General features: G+C 39.8%; 1 protein-coding gene across 3 annotated transcripts in view; it reads right to left on the bottom strand.

Moving 5' to 3' along the window:
• Positions 1 to 20,723, bottom strand: part of Lyst (lysosomal trafficking regulator) — a 176,466-nt gene continuing 155,743 nt past the window's right edge. For all 3 annotated transcript variants that reach the window (XM_029547347.1, XM_029547346.1, XM_021215502.2), the window contains 8 exons: positions 19,630 to 19,819; positions 17,119 to 17,255; positions 15,035 to 15,133; positions 13,681 to 13,820; positions 13,302 to 13,399; positions 3,152 to 3,308; positions 2,710 to 2,781; positions 1 to 1,793 (listed from right to left, as the gene is read on the bottom strand). In XM_029547347.1, coding sequence (XP_029403207.1) covers positions 1,655 to 1,793; positions 2,710 to 2,781; positions 3,152 to 3,308; positions 13,302 to 13,399; positions 13,681 to 13,820; positions 15,035 to 15,133; positions 17,119 to 17,255; positions 19,630 to 19,819 — 1,032 coding nt within the window. In that variant the 3' untranslated portion in view covers positions 1 to 1,654. The remainder of the gene's footprint in view (positions 1,794 to 2,709; positions 2,782 to 3,151; positions 3,309 to 13,301; positions 13,400 to 13,680; positions 13,821 to 15,034; positions 15,134 to 17,118; positions 17,256 to 19,629; positions 19,820 to 20,723) is intronic.

Here is a 20,723-nt window from a genome sequence, read left to right as displayed (position 1 = left end):
AGCAAGTTTATTTCCAAACTGAAGTGGCAGTGTGTAAAAGGTAACAGCATGTGATGACTTCCAGGAATGTGTGCTATAACATGCATGTTACAAAGCGTTTCCAACATATACATATTAGGTCTCATGCTCAATAAATAATCCCCCCATGAATTTTTTATTTTTACATAAAAATAGAATATTGCACGCTTAACAAGACCAGATATTTTGCATATTTTCCTCTTTAGATAAATGATGAAACTTGGCCCTTAAAAAAGCCAAGACTGCATAGCATTCCTATTCTAATAGGAGACTAACTTGAGGTTCTCAGTAAAAAAAATGAAAGCTAGACATTAGCTGAATTTTTAAAAACAAATCAATCACTTCAACGTGAGTAGGAGTAATGTTATCTCTGTTCTGAAGTGGACTTTAGGAGTAACATGGGGCCCATGTCAATGGGACCTAAAGGTCCCATGAGGCCCTGCTCTCCCCGTGCCTGTCCCTACAGCAGAGACTCTGGAATTGCATCTTGTGGATATAAGCAGAATGTTTTACAAAGTCTGGAGGTTACAAAAGTAGTCCTGTAAACATTATATGAATTAGATTTCCATCACAAATGCACAAGTCATTTACGGGCAGCAACACATGCTTCCACCCCACGCTGATGTAGCTCTGAGCCTGCACAAGTTTTCAAAGCCACTAAAGCAGCACCTCAAGGAAAAGCCAGTGGTCCCAGGGGGCAGGCATGGTGTTCCAGAGCAGGGCTGTTGTCACACGCCACGGGGCCTGCCCTAGGCGTCTCAGTAGGAACAAGTGAAACCGATCCCTAACCCGATAACTCACTCTGCCTTCTGTCTGCACACTCACTGTCTCCCTTTCCTTCACACTTTCCTAGCTGCTGTGCCTCCACCACACTGCTAACACTGTAGAGTGCTGTGTGGAGTTTCCCAGTGCAGATGCGGTCAGTGCTGTCAGACGGACGTGATGGCAGGTGCTAAAACACTTACCATTATATTTGAAAACGAGTCACTGAACCAAGGGTACTGATACCTAGTGTTATGGACTTTAAGTAGAAGCCTATGAGGAGCTAGGATGTGAAGGAAGCAACAGTCCCTGAAGCTCGTGCCCCTGGCTCTCCTTTGGGCAGAGAGGACAACAGCAAAGCCAGCTGAGTGTGACGCAGCAGCAGAGCGCACGCTCTATTCAGGCATTCCAATTCCGGATGTACTGGGTGCAGAGGCACCTGCTAAGTAATTTGCTTTCTGAATCCTGAAAAGTCCTATTTTTTTGTTTCCTTTTATTGGGTGTGCTGAGTGTAGGGGATATACTTTTAAGATATAATGTTTAGTATTTTAGATAAATAATTAACCAATTTACGTTCCGCTCTTTCCTTTTGAAAAAGGAGGAGAACAGAGACCGTGATCTTTGATTCAGCATACCTTTTGGGGAAAAAGCATCAAGATTCTGACTTTAATTGGCTAGTGTGTGCAGAGCCAGCCTTCCACACCATTACGGAATGAGGGCAAGGTTTTACCCTCGGGCCTGCAGAGGCTGGGGAAGCGTGCACAGAGGCACGTGTGTTGTCGTTCCTGGATATCTGCTTAGTCATCTGCTTCTGCAGTTGGTGGAGCCAGGCTCACAGAGCGGTGCTTCTGTCCTGTGGGGACGCTCCTTCTCTTCATCCAGCTGCATAGCTGCTGAGGAAAGAGTAGAACATGGGCAGCTTCACACGCTGCTGGTCCTTCCGGCACCATGCGATCACTGTCCCCTCACTGTTGGCAGTGTACAAATGGTGGCCATCGCAGGAGAATGTCAGACTGTGAAAAAGCAAACCCATTGGTACAGATCAGTTCTTAACACATAGACTGTGATGCTGCAACTAAGGTATTTCCACTCCAGAGAATCATAAATGGAAAGATGGCTAGCAAACTGTCTGTGCTGACTGATGCCAACACAGTCACCCCTACCAAGGCTCAGGCTCAGTTTAACTAGAATAGGACTGGGCCCCCAGAGCTCTGGGTGGGAGAAACTTCAAAAAGAGATCACAGTATTACATTTTGCCTTTAAAAATCAAATGACATTTGTGTTTTTATTCATTTGGACAGAGCCATTCTATGTATTTCCAGAAACTTGCTCTGTAGACCAGGCTGGCCTGGAACTCAGATCCACCTGCCTCTGCATCCCAGCTTCTGGATTAAAGGTGTGTGCTATCACACCCAGGCCTTAAGGGACATTTATTTTAAAGATATATTTTGCTTCTCTGGAGGATAAAGGTAAAGCAAAGTATAATGTAATTAACAGATAACTTAGGTTCATTAATTCTGAAATTCAGTACAATCAAAATAAATTTATTTTAATTAAGTATAGTTTGAATATTATAACTACTAGTTGGGTTTAAAGGCAAGTCTGTAAGCCGAGTGAAGGGTGACTGCTGTTTTTTCTGTCAAGCACATCCCAGTGGCAGCAGTCACATGACTGTCATTGCAGAGGTGGAAGTGGAAACAGTTTCTATGGTCCCTGAGGCTTCCCGGCTCTGAGCCAGCCTGTCTTTCCACTAGACATTAGACACCATACACTGAGTTCCACACGACAAGAGTGTGCTGGCTTGTTGCTGGTAACAGGTTGTTTGCTGCATGGTTAGAGGATGGTTTTTCATGAAGCCTTCACACCTGCATTCTTTGGGTCTATATGCTTTAATGTCAGAAAAAATACAATTATACATTTTTTTCTTACCTTATGATGGGCTTATTTGATTTGGGAAATGTAATCTCTCTCACAGGCTTCAAGTCCCATGTGCTCCATAACCTAGAGCAAAGAGAAGCCATTATTCAATTATGCAAACTAAAACCACACACACACACACACACACACACACACACACACTTTGCTGAGTTGCCAGGATAACCTACTGCAAAGAGCAGCATTGCCTCTGGGAAGTCTGCAGGCGTTGTAGGTGGGAAAGGGAGGGAACTCTGCCTACTTTTATATGGTTACTATTTTAGAGTAAATACTTCCAAACTGCACTAGCTTTACTGTGAAAATACAACAGGAATAAAGACCTACATCCAAAGTGACTCCAAATCTCTAAGTACTATATTTTAATACGCTAGACATTAAAATTCATTCCTCCAACCGCAGTGAGCCATGGCTGGGAGGAAGTCAAGTCCTCTCTTACCTCACAATGCCATTTTCTAATCCCCCAGCAATGACGTTGATGGAGACTCCCTCAGGCTGGTTGGAGAAGGCTACAGAACAAATGATCTCTCTGCAGTGGACATGTCCAACGAGGTCCCCATTCACTGTCCAGAGTCTCAGGTCACTGCCCCCGCCAGCTGAAACATCAAATCGTACCACAGATCACCACAAGTCCCTGGGGCATCCGTAAGGACCACCCTTGCTTGCTCACTGACGCAGCTCAGAGGAACCCCTGGTTACAATGACTCTGAATGGCTGCACAGGGAGTGGTCCAGTCTTACGTATTTGGTCCTCTGTGCACAGTGATCACTGATGAAGTGAAACAGTAGGGAGGGAAATGAATCAGGAATCTTTGTATGATTACATTTCTGTGTATGAACTGGCAAATCTTAATTATGTTTGAAAATACTGAGAATGTGATTCTTTAAAAGACAGAAAAACATTCTGTGAAACCCTCAGGAGGAAGCTACTTGAGGGAGTTGGGGAGATGGCTCAGTGAGTCAAATGCTTGCTGTGCAAGAGTAAGGCATTGAGTCCAGATCCCAGCAACTACATAAAAGCCATGTGTGGTGGGTCATGCACAGCACCTCAGTGCTGGGGCAAACCCAGGCAGAGTCTTGGGGACTGCTGGCGAAAGGGTCTGGGTGAAATGGTGAGCTCCAGTGGGTAAAACTTAGGTCCTCTCTCAGAAAATAAGATGAGAGTAATAAAAATATTCCCAGCCAACCCCTGGCCTCCACACATACAAGACGTGTGAGCAGTCCCCCATCCTCAGGACAGAATTGGCTTAAGCCGAGTATGGTGGCATACAGCTGCAATCCAAGTTCTCGGGAGGCAGGAGGAGCATGCGTGTCTGGTCAGTTTGGGCTGCATATAGAGACCCTACTTTACAAAAAAAAAAAAAAAAAAAAAAAAAGCGACTTTTAAGAGAGGCAGAAATAGATAAAATAAAAATGGTATGTATTTAAAAAACTATTTTTAAAAATCCCCATTCCTCAGAATATCTAGCATAGGATTTTATTTACTAAAGCTGAATTAAACAAAGTTTTTCTTTTCAAAGCCTAGAGAGTGAGGGGCCTGGGAGATGGTTCAGTGGGTAAAGTGCTTGAAATACCAGCATAAGAACTCGAGTCCAGATCCCCAGAACTGTGCCACAGTTCACACTGTCAACTTGACACCCAGCCTGGTGCACCTGCGAGGAATCCTCTAGATTCAGTTTAACCTCTGAGAATGTCTGTGAGAATTGTTTTAGTAAGTTTTATTACTATGGGAAGACACTTCTTAATTGTGGGTAGACCCCATTCCCTGAGATGGGGATCCTGGGTTATACGTACAAGATAGAGAAGGCAAGTTGAACACTAGCTTTGTGTATGTTAATTCTGCTGCTCACTGTTGCTGTTCAGGTTCCTGCTGCCTTGACTTCTCTCCAGCGGCAGACTTAACTGGAATTGAGCCAAATAAGCCTTTCTGCCTTAGGTTGCTTGACTCGGGTGTTTCATGTTAGTAACAGGTAATGAAACTAAGACCATGTAAAGCTAGATACAATTGCTTTGAACACTACTGTGTTCCCATGGTAAGACAGAAGGTAGAGATAGAACCTGTGAAGTTTGTAGGCCAGTTAGCCTGGTGTACCACAGCAGTGACCAACAAAAGAGGCACTCTTGATAGTAAGGCTCTATTGCTGAAGAAAACACTTACACAATTCATTGAACATAGAAAAGCTGAGCTGGTGCCTATACACAAAAGTTGAGGGGTGCCTTCGCCCCTCAGTAGGGGTACCTAATCAGTAGTACTCTAGTGGTTAAGGCACTAGGGGATATGCCTCACACTACCAAAGGAGAACAGTAAACACTAACCCAGCTATAACCCTTCAATCTACAATGGTGACTGTATGCAAGATGCACTAGTACAATATAGTATCACAAAGCTTATAGGACTAACCAACCAATATCTGATTGGATTTAAGGACTGCTCCATGAGAAGAACCCATATTATAGACTGCTTGGATGATGAAGAACTGACACTAGGGGTCAGGGACCTATACTACTGTTCTGCAGGAACATAGCAACAAAATGACTTCTAATGATGTCATTCTGCTATACTCATAGATCCGTGTCATGCTCAGCCATCACCAGAAAAGGTTCCTCCTGTAGCAGATGGGAATAAATACAGAGACCCGTAAGCAGAGAGTAGGAGACCCTGGAACACTGATCTTAAATGGGATGTCACGATCCATTCCTTCCCCATCAGGGCTCAGGAAGCCTTTCAGAAAAGGAGGTAGAGAGGATGTTAAGACCCTTCTGGTCTGGGCCAGTGCCCTGAGCAGACCTTGGGTGTGAAATCTGCAGCCAGTACCATAACACCCAGAGGAAGCTCCACTCCCAGGTGCTCTAACATACCCAGGATGAGAGGTGCCCTGAGTAGACCTTGGGCACTAACTCCACAGCCAGTCCCATAACAACCAGAAGAAGCTCCAATCCCAGGTGCTCTAACACGCCCAGGATCCCAGGATCCCAGGAATTTGGTCACACTAGGATCTCAGGGTCCCAGAGGTAGCTTCATTCCCAGGAGCTCTGATACACCCAGGATCTCAGGATCCCAGGATCCCAGAATCATGGGATCACAGAGACAGCTGAACTCTGAGAAGTTGTGAAACAACCAGAATCCCAGGAAGGATAGGCTCTAGTCAGATATAGTGAGGGCAGGTAGTACTAGAGATAATCAGATGGCAGGAGGCAAGCATAAGAACATAAGCAACAGAAACCAAGGTTACTTGGCATCACCAGAACCCAATTCTCTCACAGTAGCAAGTCCTGGATATACCATTACACTGGAAAAGCAAGATTCGGATCTAAAATAACTTCTCATGATGGTGATAGAAAACTTTAAGAAGGACATAAATAACTCCCTTAAAGAAATACAGGAGAACACAAGTAAACAACTAGAAGCCCTTAAAGAGGAAACACAAAAATCCCTTAAAGAATTACAGGAAAACATATTCAAACAGGAAAAGGAATTGAACAAAACCATCCAGGATCTAAAAATGGAAGTAGAAACAATAAAGAAATAACAAAGGGAGACAACCCTGGAGTGAGGAAACCTAGGAACGAGATCAGGAGTCATAGATGCAAGCATCACCAACAGAATACAAGAGATAGGAGGATATCAGGTGCAGGAGATACCATAGAAGACATTGACACAACACAAAAAAAAAAAATGCAAAAAGCCAAAAGCTCCTAACCCAAAACATCCAGGAAATCCAGGATGAGAAGACCGAACCTAAGGATAATAGGTGTAGAAGAGAGTGAAGATTCCCAACTTAAAGAGCCAGTAAATATCTTCAACAAAATTATAGAAGAAAACTTCCCTAACCTAAAGAAGGAAATGCCCATGAACATACAAGAAGCCTGCAAAACACCAAATAGTTTGGACCAGAAAAGAAATTCCTCCCATCACATAATAATCAAAACACTAAATGCACTAAACAAAGAAAGAATATTAAAACCAGTAAGGGAAAAAGGTCAAGTAACATATAAAGGCAGGGGTATCTCAATTACACCAGACTTCTCACCAGAGACTATGGAAGCTAGAAGATCCTGGGCAGATGTCATACAGACTCTAAGAGAAAATGCCAGCCCAGGCTACTATACCCACCAAAACTCTCATTACCAGAGAAGAAGAAACCAAGACATCACATAACAAAACCAAATTTACACAATATCTTTCCACAAACCCAGCCCTACAAAGGATAATAGATAGAAAACACCAATACAAGGAGGGAATCTACACCCTAGAAAAAGCAAGAAAGTAACCTTCTTTCAACAAACCTAAAAGAAGATAGCTCCATGAAGAGAATCCCAATTCTAATAACAAAAATAACAGGAAGCAACAATCACTATTCCTTAACATCAATGGACTCAATTCCCCAATAAAAAGACACAGACTAACAGACTAGATATGTAAACAGGACCCAGNATTTTGCTGCATATAGGAAACACACCTCAGTGACAAAGGCAGACACCACCTCAGAGTTAAAGGTTAGAAAACAATTTTCCAAGCAAATGGTCCCAAGAAACAAGTTGGAGTAGCCATTCTAATATCAAATAATATTGACTTTCAACCAAAAGTTATCAAAAAAAAAACAAGGAAGGACACTTCATACTCATCAAAGGAAAAGTCTACCAACATGAACTCTCAATTCTGAGCATCTATGCTCCAAATTCAAGGGCACCCATATTCATAAAAGAAACATTACTAAAGCTCAAAGCGCACATCACACTCCATACAATAATCGTAGAAGACTTCAACACCTCACTCTTAGCAATGGACAGCTCATGGAAGTACAAACTAAACAGAGACACAGTGAAACTAACAGAAGTTATGAATCAAATGGATCTAACAGATATTTCTAGAACATTTCATCCCAAAGCAAAAGAACATACCTTCTCAGCACCTCATGGTACCTTCTCCAAAATGGACAATATAATCGGTCACAAAACAGGCCTCAACAAATACAAGAAGATTGAAATAATCTCATGCACCGTATCAGATCACCATAGACTAAGGCTGATCTTAAATACCAACAAAAACAACGGAAAGCACACATACACATGGAAGCTGAGCAACAGTCTACTCAATGGTAACTTGGTCAAGGAAGAAATAAAGAAAAAATTAAAGTCTTTTTAGAGTTTAATGAAAATGAAGACACATCATACCAAAATTTATGGGATACAATGAAAGCAGTGGTAAGAGTAAAACTTATAGCTCTGAGTGCCTCCAAAAAGATACTGGAGAGAGCATACACTAGCAGCTTAACAGCACACCTGAAAGCTCTAGAAGGAAAAAAAAAAAGCAAATACACCCAAGAGGAGTAGACAGCAGGAAATAATCAAACTCAGGGCTGAAATCAACCAAGTGGAAACAAAAAGAACTATACAAAGAATCAACCAAACCAGGANCCAAGTGGAAACAAAAAGAACTATACAAAGAATCAACCAAACCAGGAGCTGGTTCTTTGAGAAAATCAACAAGATAGATAAACCCTTAGCCAGACTAACCAGAGGGCACAGAGACAGTATCCAAATTAACAAAATCAGAAATGAAAAGGGAGACATAACAATGAAATATATCTCAAAATAATTATTGATTGTTGAATATTAACAGCTGAAAATATTAAAATCATGTTCTACAAACATCATGGAAACATTATTGATAATTTTTCTCACTGTGCTTGAACTCATCATTTTCTTAATGTTTAACTTCAAAGAGATTTTGCTATTTTGAAAATTTTAAAATATACTTACTGATAAAATAATTTCTCTCCTAGAAACACTGATAATCTTTTAAAAGGAAACTTATAGTTAGACAATGTACAAAGATATATAATGCGTTTTAAATACTCTCTCACTAGGTCAGGTGGTATCATACAAGGGCTTTTGAATATATTTCTTAATGATTCATTTTTAATATTTTATGCTCTTTTACTATGCTTAATTCCCAAAGAATATTTTGCATGTTTTGAAACAATTTAGTATTCAGGATTATATAGGATCCCCAGTTATGGATAGAATTAAATATTCATTAATGATATTTTAGGGTATGAAAGAATATCAATATAAAAGTTGAACAAATTTTTATGTATTATTTGATTCTTAAAATACTCAATATTATTAATATATTTGATGTATAAAATGCATTTACATAATAAAACATTTAAGAAAAAGAAAAGAAGAATTGTAAGAGTCAGAGGGGACAGAGGACAGCAAGGAAACCAGGCCTTCTAAACATATGAGCTCAGGGACTGCAGCAACATGCACAGGCTAGGCCTGATGGGGCCCAAGTGCTGACAGTGGAGGTGGAAATGAGCCTAAAGCCTTATCACAGAAATTGATAATCAATCACAAGTGGAAAAAGTCATTTTTGTCCAGTGGAGTCTTACTGGACATACAAACCACTCTGAAGGCTAGGCCCATGTCCAGAAGAAAATTACCAATAGAAAACAAACCCAATGATATTTTTGGAGGTTTGTTTGCTTGGTTTTGTCTCATAATGCTTTGTCTGGGTATTTCTTTTTTCTTTTTTTTTCTTTACCCTACAGCTCTTTTGCATATGGTTTCTAATTTTGTATTTATGGGATTTCTGTGTTTGCCAATGTATCACTACATTTATATATGTTTCTTGTGCTTTTTCTTTGGCGCTCGTGCTCTCTCTCTCTCTCTCTCTCTCTCTCTCTCTCTCTCTCTCTCTCTCTCTCTCTCTCTCTCTCTCTCTCTCTCCTTCCTTCCTTCCTTCCTTCCTTCCTTCCGTCCTTCTTTTCTTCCTTCCTACCCAGGTTTGTTTGCATTTATTCTGTTATTTAAAAAAAATTATTATTTTAGTTTTTCCTTTAGATGCCTGTTTGTTTTCTAATGAGTTAGGACAAGAAAGGGTGTGGAATTGGGTTGTGGGGAAGATTTGGGGGGAGGGAGCCATACTCAGAATATACTATGTGAAAAAATATATTTTCCATTAAAAAAATAAAGAAAAAATAAACAAAAAGATCTAGAACAGGTAGTCACAGAGGTGGAAGTAAGAAAGCATGTGACCAGTGGTATTCCAGTGAGGTGGGCGGGGAATGGGGACATAGTGCTTAGTGACCACAACAAATTTTGAGGTCAGTGGGAAAGTTTCTGAAATACTGGTGCCGGCTCCAATGCTGCTGCTGTAACTGAGCCACTGCGGTGCATACTCAGGAAAGGCTTCTAGGCAGATTCTATGCTATGCACCAGACTCTTGCCATTTCCTCAGTGCCATTGTGACTTCTAATTGTAGAACATGGTTTGGGAGATGCCGGAAACAGTAATTTAAAAGAGATCCATCTTCTAAAAGAAAGACACATTTAAAAAAGTTAAATTATACGTGGGTGTGTACATCTGAATGCAGTGCCTATGGAGGTCAGAGGCACAGATCCTCTGGAACTGGGGTTATGTCTGACATGGATAATGGGAACCAAACTTGGGTCCTCTACAAGAGGGGTTCACACTCTTAACCCCTGAATCTTCTCTCCAGCCCTGAGAATCACCTCTTTGATCATGGTCCATAGATATTTCATGGCTTAACCCTTTAAAATGAAAAGTCTAACCCTGGACCTGATGCCCTTAAGTGTGGCATGTAATTTATTAGTCAAGGCAGCTTACCTCGCATTTTGAGACAACCCAAAAGCAAACCCATCCGTTTAAAACATACAGTTAAAAAGTGTATATAGCAAAGTGAGAGACCATTATGCCATACCAGATTGTTTTCATGCAAAACAACACATTAACTGAAAGTTGCAAGGTTGGGCATCTCTGTTCTTATCCACAGTCTTGGAAATTAAAAGAAGTTGGTGAACCAGCTGGCCCTGAATCTTAGAACACTGCCCCAACTTCACAATGCCAGTTTAATAGATGGCCAGGGCATGCACATCCATCATCCTCCAAAGACAGGCATTCTGATCCAGAGACAGAATGGTTAAAGACAGAAGAAACTGATTACAGTATTTTCATAATTGAACTTCAGTCTTATCATTATAAAAATCATATCCCATAATAAGAATGGAAGAGTTGAAAAATTTGACTCAAGTGTGCTTAGATGTATCCTCTGAAAGGTCAAGACTTTGTAGGCTGCATTTTATGACTTAGTTCCATTTGAGTGTTAAAAGTAAATAGGAGACCAGTATAGTTCATTGACCACGAGTGTGGTTTGTCTTAAAAAAGTATTTTTAAAATTACATTAGCTATATCTAATGTCTTTTCATGAGTCCTTTTATACATTTCTCAAGAGGCCTTAAAAACATTGAGAAAGCATTTTGTTCAGGTTAGAAAAATTTCTATGTCGTTCTGTTATGCTGCTCAATATCCAGGGATCCCAGAATATCCCACCACTAGCTGATCCAGTAATTAACTCTTCCAAACTGAGCTCTCTTAGGATCAGCCCTAGCTTTCAAATGGGGTCAAAGTAAGAAAGCTGAGAGTTTTCTTTTTTAATAAATAACCATTCTATTATCTCCCCAGTGTCTCTCGGTTTGCAACCCAGTGAAGGAAAGCTGCCAGTGAGGAGGCCAGGGCAGAACTATCAGCAAGGCTGTCAGTCATCTACTCCCTTGCACAGCTGAGATTGGACCCTTAGCAGTGATCAGGAGGAGATAAGGATGTTTTCATGGCGTTATTTTATGACTGGGACTAGGACAGAAACACTTTCATATCAAAAAATCTATAACATCACTGAGGCCGTGCCTTTGCTCAACGACAAGAATAAATGAATAGCTGGCCATGCTGGGCCATACCTATGTCCCCAGCACTTGGGAGGCTAGGGTAGGGGATTGCTATGATTTTAGGCTAGCTTGGGCTATGTAGAGAAATAAATAATAACAAAACAATGAATCGGTATCCAAAAAAATCAGCAACAGAACCCCAAGAGACACCTATGATTTGAGCATTTAGTCACTGTCTCTGTACCCACTACAAAGCTCCCAAACCCGGGGAACCCCTGCCTTCTGACCATGGCTCCTGGCTGTGGAATCAGAATTAGAGGGTTAGAAATCTCAGATTCTGCTTTCTGTGGAAAAAGAGAGAACAGAGGTTACACCGCTACCAGCCTACACGAGTCTTCACAGAAGCCCTGCCTGACATGATTGCTTCTGGGCTCGAGCACATAGCCCTGTGCATTCCAAGTCTAGTCTCAAGCCCAGGAAAACAGTCCTATGATCAGGGTCCTTTTGGGCCAGATCCTCTTTAGTTCTTCATCTGGCTGCTCACTTCTATCTTTATTCTGCAATGACATAGCAAGTCTAGGTTGAACATTCCCAATGAGAAATGCTCTATGAACAGAACTTCAAGGCTAGTTTGTGCTATATAGTGTTACCTAGTTTTCAAAATTAATAAATAAAATTAATTAAATAAATAAAATTTAAAAATAAAATATAAAATAAAATAAATAAACATAAAATTAAAAAAACCCAAATAATAGAAAAATGCAACCAAGCAAATAAACAGAGGCTTACCCACTAGAGATGTATCAAAGGTACTCTATATATTAAATGGATGTTAAAAAGCAAATAGTTTTCAAGGGTTTCTTTCAATTTTAGGATCCGTACAAATAGAAATACAAACGGAAAATTCAAGAGCTCTTCAACAGCTTTAGATGCATCATATTTTAAACATAAAAATACGGGAAAACAATTGTGACCTTTAATTAGGAGATGTATCTTTCTCCTGGAACTTAAAGCAAGTCATACCTCTACCGAATTCCCCATTTCTCTGTCTCAGAAACTAGAGATGTACTCAACACTGGCCAATGGCTGGTGCCCCTCTTCTTTCTTCATTATTTTCTCCCTGCATAGCCCACTTCCCGTTTGGCTTAGGAATGTCTTTCTATCTCAGATGGGTGTCTGCCAATTCATGATCTATCACTAAAAGCCTATCAAATCTGTGACCGTTTAATCACAAATGTCAACTTGAAAGCTAGAATCACCTAGAAGGTAGGCTGCTAGGCATGCCTTTGCAGCAATGTCTTGATTGAACTAATTGAGATGGAAAATTCTGCTCACTGTGAGTGACACCATTCCCTGGGCTTAAATCCTGGTATATAAAAAGGACAAAGAGAGCCAAGCATCAGCATCCATTGCTCTCTGCTTCTTGATTATGAACACAATGTGACCTACCACCATGACTTCCCCACCATTACGGATTGTACACTGGAATATGAACCAAAACAAACAGACTCCTTTAAGTTGCCTTTTTCAGAGTATCTTATTACACCAAAAAGAAAGTAACATCATAAAATTTAATTTGTCAAAAACTTGTTTTCAAGCACAAGAAAGGTAACATAGCCAATAGTTATTTACCAAAAGCAAAGCAGTATAGAAAACAAAAGAGCTTTCAGATAATTAGGTGACAATAATTTGTTTAAATGTACTCAAATGAATTTTTACATCTCCCAGGAAAACAACAATTTTAACTCTTGCCTAAGGTAAGAAGTCAATTTAGGATCTTACATTTTAATATACATCCATGCCATGGCCAAAGTGCTTGCACTGATGGGGGCTGAGAAAAGCTCTAGACAGCTTGAGCCAGGAAATGGACAACCCTAGGCTTCAGCTGGGAGCAGCTCACCTGAGTCACACACAGTAGCGATGTCACCTGATGTTTCACTGGCAGAGACAGCCGTCACAGGGCTTTTGTGTCCAGCCAAACTTTGTACATAGCATAGCCTAAAAAAAAGACATGAAATTGCATATTCAGTCATACAGAGGATTACAGTCTTTTGTTTCCTATCCTCAAGACGTATAATTCTTCTTTTAAGGTATTTGACTTCTGACTTTAAAAAGACTACAGAGCTACTCTTCCTACCTTTAAGTATGTGTTTCATGTCTAAATTGACAAAATAATGACATGATGTTAGTGTATTTATTATTATTTATTATTATTATTATTATATACTATAAAATATGTAATATCTCAAGGAACATGTTTGTATAAGAGTTTTCTGTACCTGTTCAGGTCCCACACTATGCAGGTCCCATCTCTGCTCACGCTTATCATCACGCTATATGGCTTGCAGACACATAAGCTGGTTATCTCTTCTGTGTGTCCATAGAGATGCATCTGACTCTCCATTTCAATTTCTGAGGGCTGGAATTTGAATATTAAGCAAAGTATGAGATTAAAAACCCATATAAGATAATCTGCAGTTTCTCAAAATGTCTCAGCATTCTTGTCTGATCATTTTTCAATCCTATTTAACTTTAAAATCTTAAGTTAATAACAGATTATAATAATTTAAATTGCTCAGTTTTTAATAACGCATTTCTTTTTATTTGTATTTGTTCTTGTTTAGTCTTTGCTTAAAGGCACATACATTTTTATTGTTTGCAGTATTGCTATACAAATATATTTCTATTTTGTATTTTGCATTTTCTACTTTTGATATTATCTTTAAATGGTGTTAATGGTCTATGACACTACATACAAATATCATAGTTGACCTTTTGCTGATATTTAAAACTTTTTTCAAGTTATATATAGTGCCATAAAATGTTTGTTCCTCTCCTCAGTTTGACAAGTACCAATACTGTGCTACTTCTCAAAGACTACAGATGGATTTTCTAAAGCCAACTATGTCTGAAGGTCACATGGCTGTGACCTGCTTTTTTATTGGTGAGTTTACTCTCATTAGCATTTTAGATTTTCCCATGCTGTAGTCTGGTACAGAAATAGGGGCTGGCTCACCCCCTCTTGAGTAAGGAGTTCTAGGATCCCAGGAAGGCTCCTAAGTGTCCCTTCCTGCCCCTGCGTGGAACGTATTGTAGAAGGTAAGTCCCCTGTCTGCACCCACAGCTGGGCTCCACTCAAGAGGTAGCCACATCTCTGTGTGTGTGTGGAAGTTGCACCTGAGTTGAGCTCCCTATTGAGTTCAGCAGGTAAAGGTATTTGATGCCAAGCCTGTGTACTGGATGATCTGAATTCAATCCCCAGAACCCACACATGACTGACTGAAGGAGAGAACTCAATCCCATATGATGTCCTCCGAGCTCCACATGTGCAGCATGAAAAAGCCCAAATACAAAGCAGATAATGACTCAAAATATTATCTGTCTCTGAAGCAAAAATAAGACCTTTATGATTATTTTATTTATGTATTTATTTGTTTATTTTCAAAATTCTTCATCACTCTTAGTAAACCTAAATCTAATGAGTTAGGAACGTGACCTTGCATTTTCTAGGAGCAAGAAAAGGGAAGGACTAACACATGTTTTAAGTTAGCCTTACACAAGGATACCTCACATCATCTAGGCTTTCCTCAATGACATAAAGGTCCTACCATGTGCCAGTGAACCAGGACCTACCGTGCTGCTGGTGAGCCTGTTGGTATAGGCTGTGATGACACCACACTTGCTCCCAGTGAAGAGCTGACAACTGTCAGGCACCCAGGCACAACTGGTCACCTTTGAAAGTACAAATCAAAGACAAGTATATGTTTAAAAAAACAGGTAAGAGATAGTTCTCATTTCTGAGAACTTCTCACAAAAAACATGATCACAAGCTTCCAGGTAAACATTTTACTTGATAAGATTAGAGCAGAAGCATATATAGCCATAGTACTTTCAATAATTTTTAGCAAAAAAATACAAGGTTTTAAAAACAACAGTGTACAATGTTATACATTTTTTCAGTTATTTGTTTATTGACTTTTAATTTCATTCGAGCTAGATTATCCCTGCAATCCCTCCTCCACTTGTCACCAGCCATTCACTGTGGGCTCCTGGTATATGTATGTGTGTCTGTCTCACAATTTTATTTTTATACACACTTGTGGCTTAGAAATTTAACGAAATAATACAGGATTAATCAAAGCTTGAGTGTCAATGTGTGAGGGGTTCAAACATTAATGTACTGGTCTTCTGTTCTGAAATAGGATCTAAATATGTATCCCAGGTTGTCTTGGAACTCAAGATTCTCAAGTCTAAGCTTCTTAAGTGTCAGAAGCCACCAAGCTGGGCTACTAGTTTTTACCTATGTGCATTCTCTTTCTGTTTTCCTGTAGGGAAGCAGTGTGTATGTAAAAATAGGTATCACACTAGTAGTTGTAAATGTTGTTAAATAGGATAAGGGAAGATAAGGTTGAAGGATTACTCTTTTGTTATAAAATTCTTCATTCTTACACATGGAAGTACCATTCAAGCTTGGCTCAGTTCTCCATGTGGCCTCACAGCCTCTACTTGACAGTAGTTGATGCCATGCACTAGATCCAAAGAACTGACCTACACCCAGTCATAACTATAATTGTCAACATATTTGCAGAGGGAGGATATATTACACATCTAACTCCCACTCTGTGTTCTTTCCCCTTGCAATTCATGACAATTCCACAAAGAAGGCAGCAAGGAACGCACTTATTTTGGAGTATGTTTTTGTGTTTTCACTGATTTTGCAGACTCATTTGCAATTTAATTACACTGCCAGCTCTTTTATGATTCATCATCACCTGCTTGTGTTGGATACATATTTCTATTTGCATAAAATGCCCCAATATGATTCAAAACAAAAAAATCTTATCAGAGTTTGTAATAAGATTGCTTTTCACAGTCCCTTTATCCTCTGGACAAGCTCAGTAACAAATGACTTAGAAAACATGGCATGGCCATTGCTGCTTTTGCTGTCAGCCATTCCTGGGGTAGTTACCCAGCTTCTAGGATTCCAGGTTGGGAACATGTCAGCAAACATGAACAGATAGTGGGTGTTTCACAGGCAAGGGAAGAGAAGTCAGACAATGGTCAGAAAGCTCCCCGTGAAAAGATGGACAGAGTCAGAAGGTGGTTGTGTGTTCAATCCAGAGCCTTAGGTGGCTGCAGCATTATCATGTGTCTATTGGATATGTATAGCACACAAATTTTATAAACATCAGCAACATGTTTATAGCAACTTTTTAAGGCATCAACATAAACTGGATAAACAGTTTTAAAGAGGTGGAAAGACAACTCTAGTTTAGAGAGGCCAAGTTATCTGTCAAACTCAGTGACTATCTAGCTGCTGGTAGCTCGACACAGCTCCAGGATATGAGGCTCAGTGTCTTCTTACTTCATCAGATGCTCGGTTATTTAGGAAAAACAGGTAACAAAGATGATACTATGGTTGTAGAAAATGACCTAGTTGCAAAGTCAAATGGACCAGGGATGAAAGCAGCTCATTTACTGAAACATTAGGCCCCAGGCAAACTCTCCCAATGAAGAAATAGGCAAAAATCAAACCTTGGGACCTAATCAGATGAGCAGGGATTATGACATCTAGAAGCACTGCAAATAACAGCTTCTGGGCTGACATTTAAGTAGATCAGTGTTCTAGATTCCTTCCTTCCTTCCTTCCTTCCTTCCTTCCTTCCTTCCTGAGACATGGACCTTAATCAGCATACAGTCCTTATCCCCAAGCTTACCTGGTGCTGCTGTGAACTCTGTATGAAGTTGATTGGTGGCTCACTCTGCTTACTTTTCAACCGTAAGATGTTGTCAGCATATCCCCAGCTTAGGATAGCAGACCACTGAATATCTGTGTTGTTCATGCTTCTCACACCTCAACAGAAGGGAAAACCAAGTATCTAGTTGTCAGTATAGTCTCATATAACACCTCAGACAACAGCAAGTTAATGGCTGACATTTATAAAGCAGAATATACACTCTTTTCAGGCAATATATCCTTATCTGCCCGAGACAGAATCATCTTAGTTTTAGTCCTAAGAGTGGAATTATCTTCTCAGATAAAATTTTATAGACAACAATAATAAAGCTTACTCTATTCGTGCTCTGAGATTCTTTTTCTTTAAAAGTGAAACATGACCTAAATACTTGTTAAGTAACAGTCTCGATATCTAGTGCTAAGTAGTCAGTATGAACAACTTTGAAAACTGGAAGTAAACTCTGCTAGGGAGAAGCCATCCTTTTCTGAGCAATATATTCACTCTGGTTAGCTGTAGGATCTGGCACCGCGGACTATCTCTCAAGAGGGTTTTGGTCTTTTCTCTGTCTTTAATAACACAGTATTGTGCCATTTTTGGTATAAAGACTTGGACATTCTGTGTTCTTTCTCAGGACATTCTGTTGTCTACAGATGTGCTATTACAGAAAGAAGACATACAATATGTGGATAAACAAACAGCTCTTAGATGAATTAGCAGCACATTGAAAATACAATTCAGACTTTTTTTTTAATAGTTAAATGTAGGCATCAGTTTTACAACAAAAGAACTGAGAATATGCTCACAAAATACAAGCTCCACTACATATGAGCTTCTATAAGGAGCCAAATGCCATGAGTCTGAGAACGCTCAGTGTATCAAGCTGATACACAGGACCTAAGAGTGGGAATACCTTCTTTTTCACTGGGGTGTTCTGCATGGGACTTACTTAATTCAGAATTAAAGATCACATGTGGTTGATGATCAATTAATTGGGGTTATTTTCATTTGTTGTTTTAGAGAAAGAAACTTTACCAAATGAACAGTGGATTTTGAGAAGGAGCTTGTGAGAAAATTGCAGTTTAGGTTTAGAGGTTCATAAGGTGCCATGAATGGAACAAAGTATACTTGGTAGGAAAACCTTCAGGCAGTCTGAGGCCCAGTTTCCAAGAAAGTGGACTACTGGTCTTATGATGATTGTGCATATCTTGTGCAGCTGTCTACTATGATAAATAACCACTCAGAGCCATGCTATTTACATATTAGCACTCAACACATCCAGTTGCAATCAGGACTCTCAACACTCATTTGCAAGGTGTAGTCAGCTGTCAATCATTGCTCTCTGTGATGCTTCTGTGGCACTTCCTATTATGGTTTAGGTCAAAGCAGTGAACAATGATAATACTTGGTCCAGGATGGTTAAAGCCTAATAGATTCATTTAAGTATTAATACTTATAATGATCCAGGCCCTACGCTAATCATTTTCAGACACTATTTTGAGTCTTCACAATAAATCATGCTGGGAAGGAAGTCATTTGGTATTCCTATTTTTTAATAGATCAAAACCAGTATCTAGAAGGCCTCAAGTAACATTCTCAAGGCCACATACATAGTAAACAGCAGAGCTTGAATACAAATAAGGAACTGTGCTTCTAGAGGTTACAGTGTAAGTACTTCTGTACACACACCTAGATTGATTAACCCCAAGCCCACTCTACTGAGAAGTTACAGAATGAGCATGGCTCTCAAGGTACATTAAGGGCCTGAGACTTAGTGATAAAATGCAATAGGTTGAGAATTGTATGAAACACATTTAAATCCTATAGTGCTGAGTGATAAGGGTGCTGACAGAGGACCATATGAACAGGAGTATCCTCAGTCATTCCTTTTCACCGTAGGCCAAGCAGGAGAGTCTCCACACTGGAGAATGTTAGCAGGAAGGACAGAGGGACTGATAAGTGGAAAATGCCCTCAGTTCTCCAGTATCTGGGTGACATTTGAAATATGAAATGATCCATACCACATAGTCCTTTTCCACACTGCATGGCTGCTGAACTGTAGAAGGGAACCAGAAGAGCTGCTTTTAGGACATGTGTTTATACTTATCACTCCCTGGGTGTGTTTAAACCCTCAAGTGCATCCTCTAGAGCACTAGATCTATCTGCTAAGTCCATCTGCCCATCTTGGGGATTGAAAGTTAGAATGTGTATGTTTCTATCAGACTGACAACGCTGTCATCCTGGGAGCACAGGCATTTGTTCTCAACTCCCTCAAACTCCTTTCATTTTAAATGGCACTACTGCATTTAATTCTCACTTTTTAATGTACTACACTTTAATGCCTAGCTTGCATAAGTAATCACAATTCTGAACAGCTTTTCACCAAAGACTGTGCAACTTCAAAAGTCAAATAAGGCAGCAGTCCAGGTGAGCTAGTGACAGTTAAATCTTATAAAAGATTTCCTGTCTGATCCTCACTATGGTTCACATTACCTTGCTCCTTGCTGTAGGTCATCAGAAGACAGAAGTTTCGGGATAAACCACAGATGGCTCTGGTGGGCAGCGCCTGCAGGGAACCAAATCTTTCTCCATGGGGCTGGCTGAAGCAGACCACAGGTACTGGAGCACTGGGGGAACCTACGTACTCTCCCCACTTCAAGCCTTTTATCCATGACAAAGGGCTCTAAAACCAAAGAAATTAAAGAATAAAAAAAGAAAACCTTATAAATAAAAGGTTATGAGATTATTAATTACACTATAAATTCTAAACAGAAGTTAATTAGATTATAAACTCTTTGAGAGAACAATGCTATGTATTTTACTTCTCCATGTTTACCATATAGAAACATTTGTTTCTTATTTGATTTTTGTTCAGTGGTTCTGACTTAGCTTGAATGGAATTCAAATTTGAAATTTAAGCAAAGAAAGCAACATTTAACTAGGCATTTCTTTTAGGCTTGCTAAAATATCTGAAGTTGGTGACAAGCCAACTTTAGATATTCTGTACACATGACAGAAATGAAGACATGGGCACAGAAGATCTCACTCAGCTATAAGCTTTGGAACCAGGGACCCTTGTGTGATATACGTCCAGACCACAGCAGTCTCTCAGTGGATGTTCAGGGTTTATTATGGAGTATACTGAGAAGGCTAGAGCACTCGGTGATCTAGAGAAGACAGGGTTGTCCAATGAGAACAAAGGAAGAGACGGGCTTGAGGAGCAGCAGGCTGTGAACATGCGATGGTGAGAGAAGACTAGCCAGCATGGCCACACACCTGCCATGAACAGACACCAAAACCCTTCCTCCATCCAAGTAAAAACAACTGTCAAGAAGAAAATCCAGGAAGGGCAGAAAACGGTCCTCAGAGTTTTCCCCAATAACTTTATTCTTCCACTATCTTTTTGAATGGTAAACTCTATTAATCTCTTCTTATTAACAGACTTCCTCTGTTTTAGACATTTAAAAGTTTAGTTTTCTATTTTCAAATTACAGAGGAAATGCTACACAAATCTAATGAAGATAACATACGAAACAAATTCCAGTTGTTTCCATAAAAACAACGAATACTTTTCTTTTTTTTTTTTT

The sequence above is a fragment of the Mus pahari genome, chromosome 16 (genome assembly GCF_900095145.1).
Source record: "Mus pahari chromosome 16, PAHARI_EIJ_v1.1, whole genome shotgun sequence".
Lineage (NCBI taxonomy): Eukaryota > Metazoa > Chordata > Mammalia > Rodentia > Muridae > Mus > Mus pahari.
This window is presented reverse-complemented; position numbering and strand designations above follow the sequence as displayed.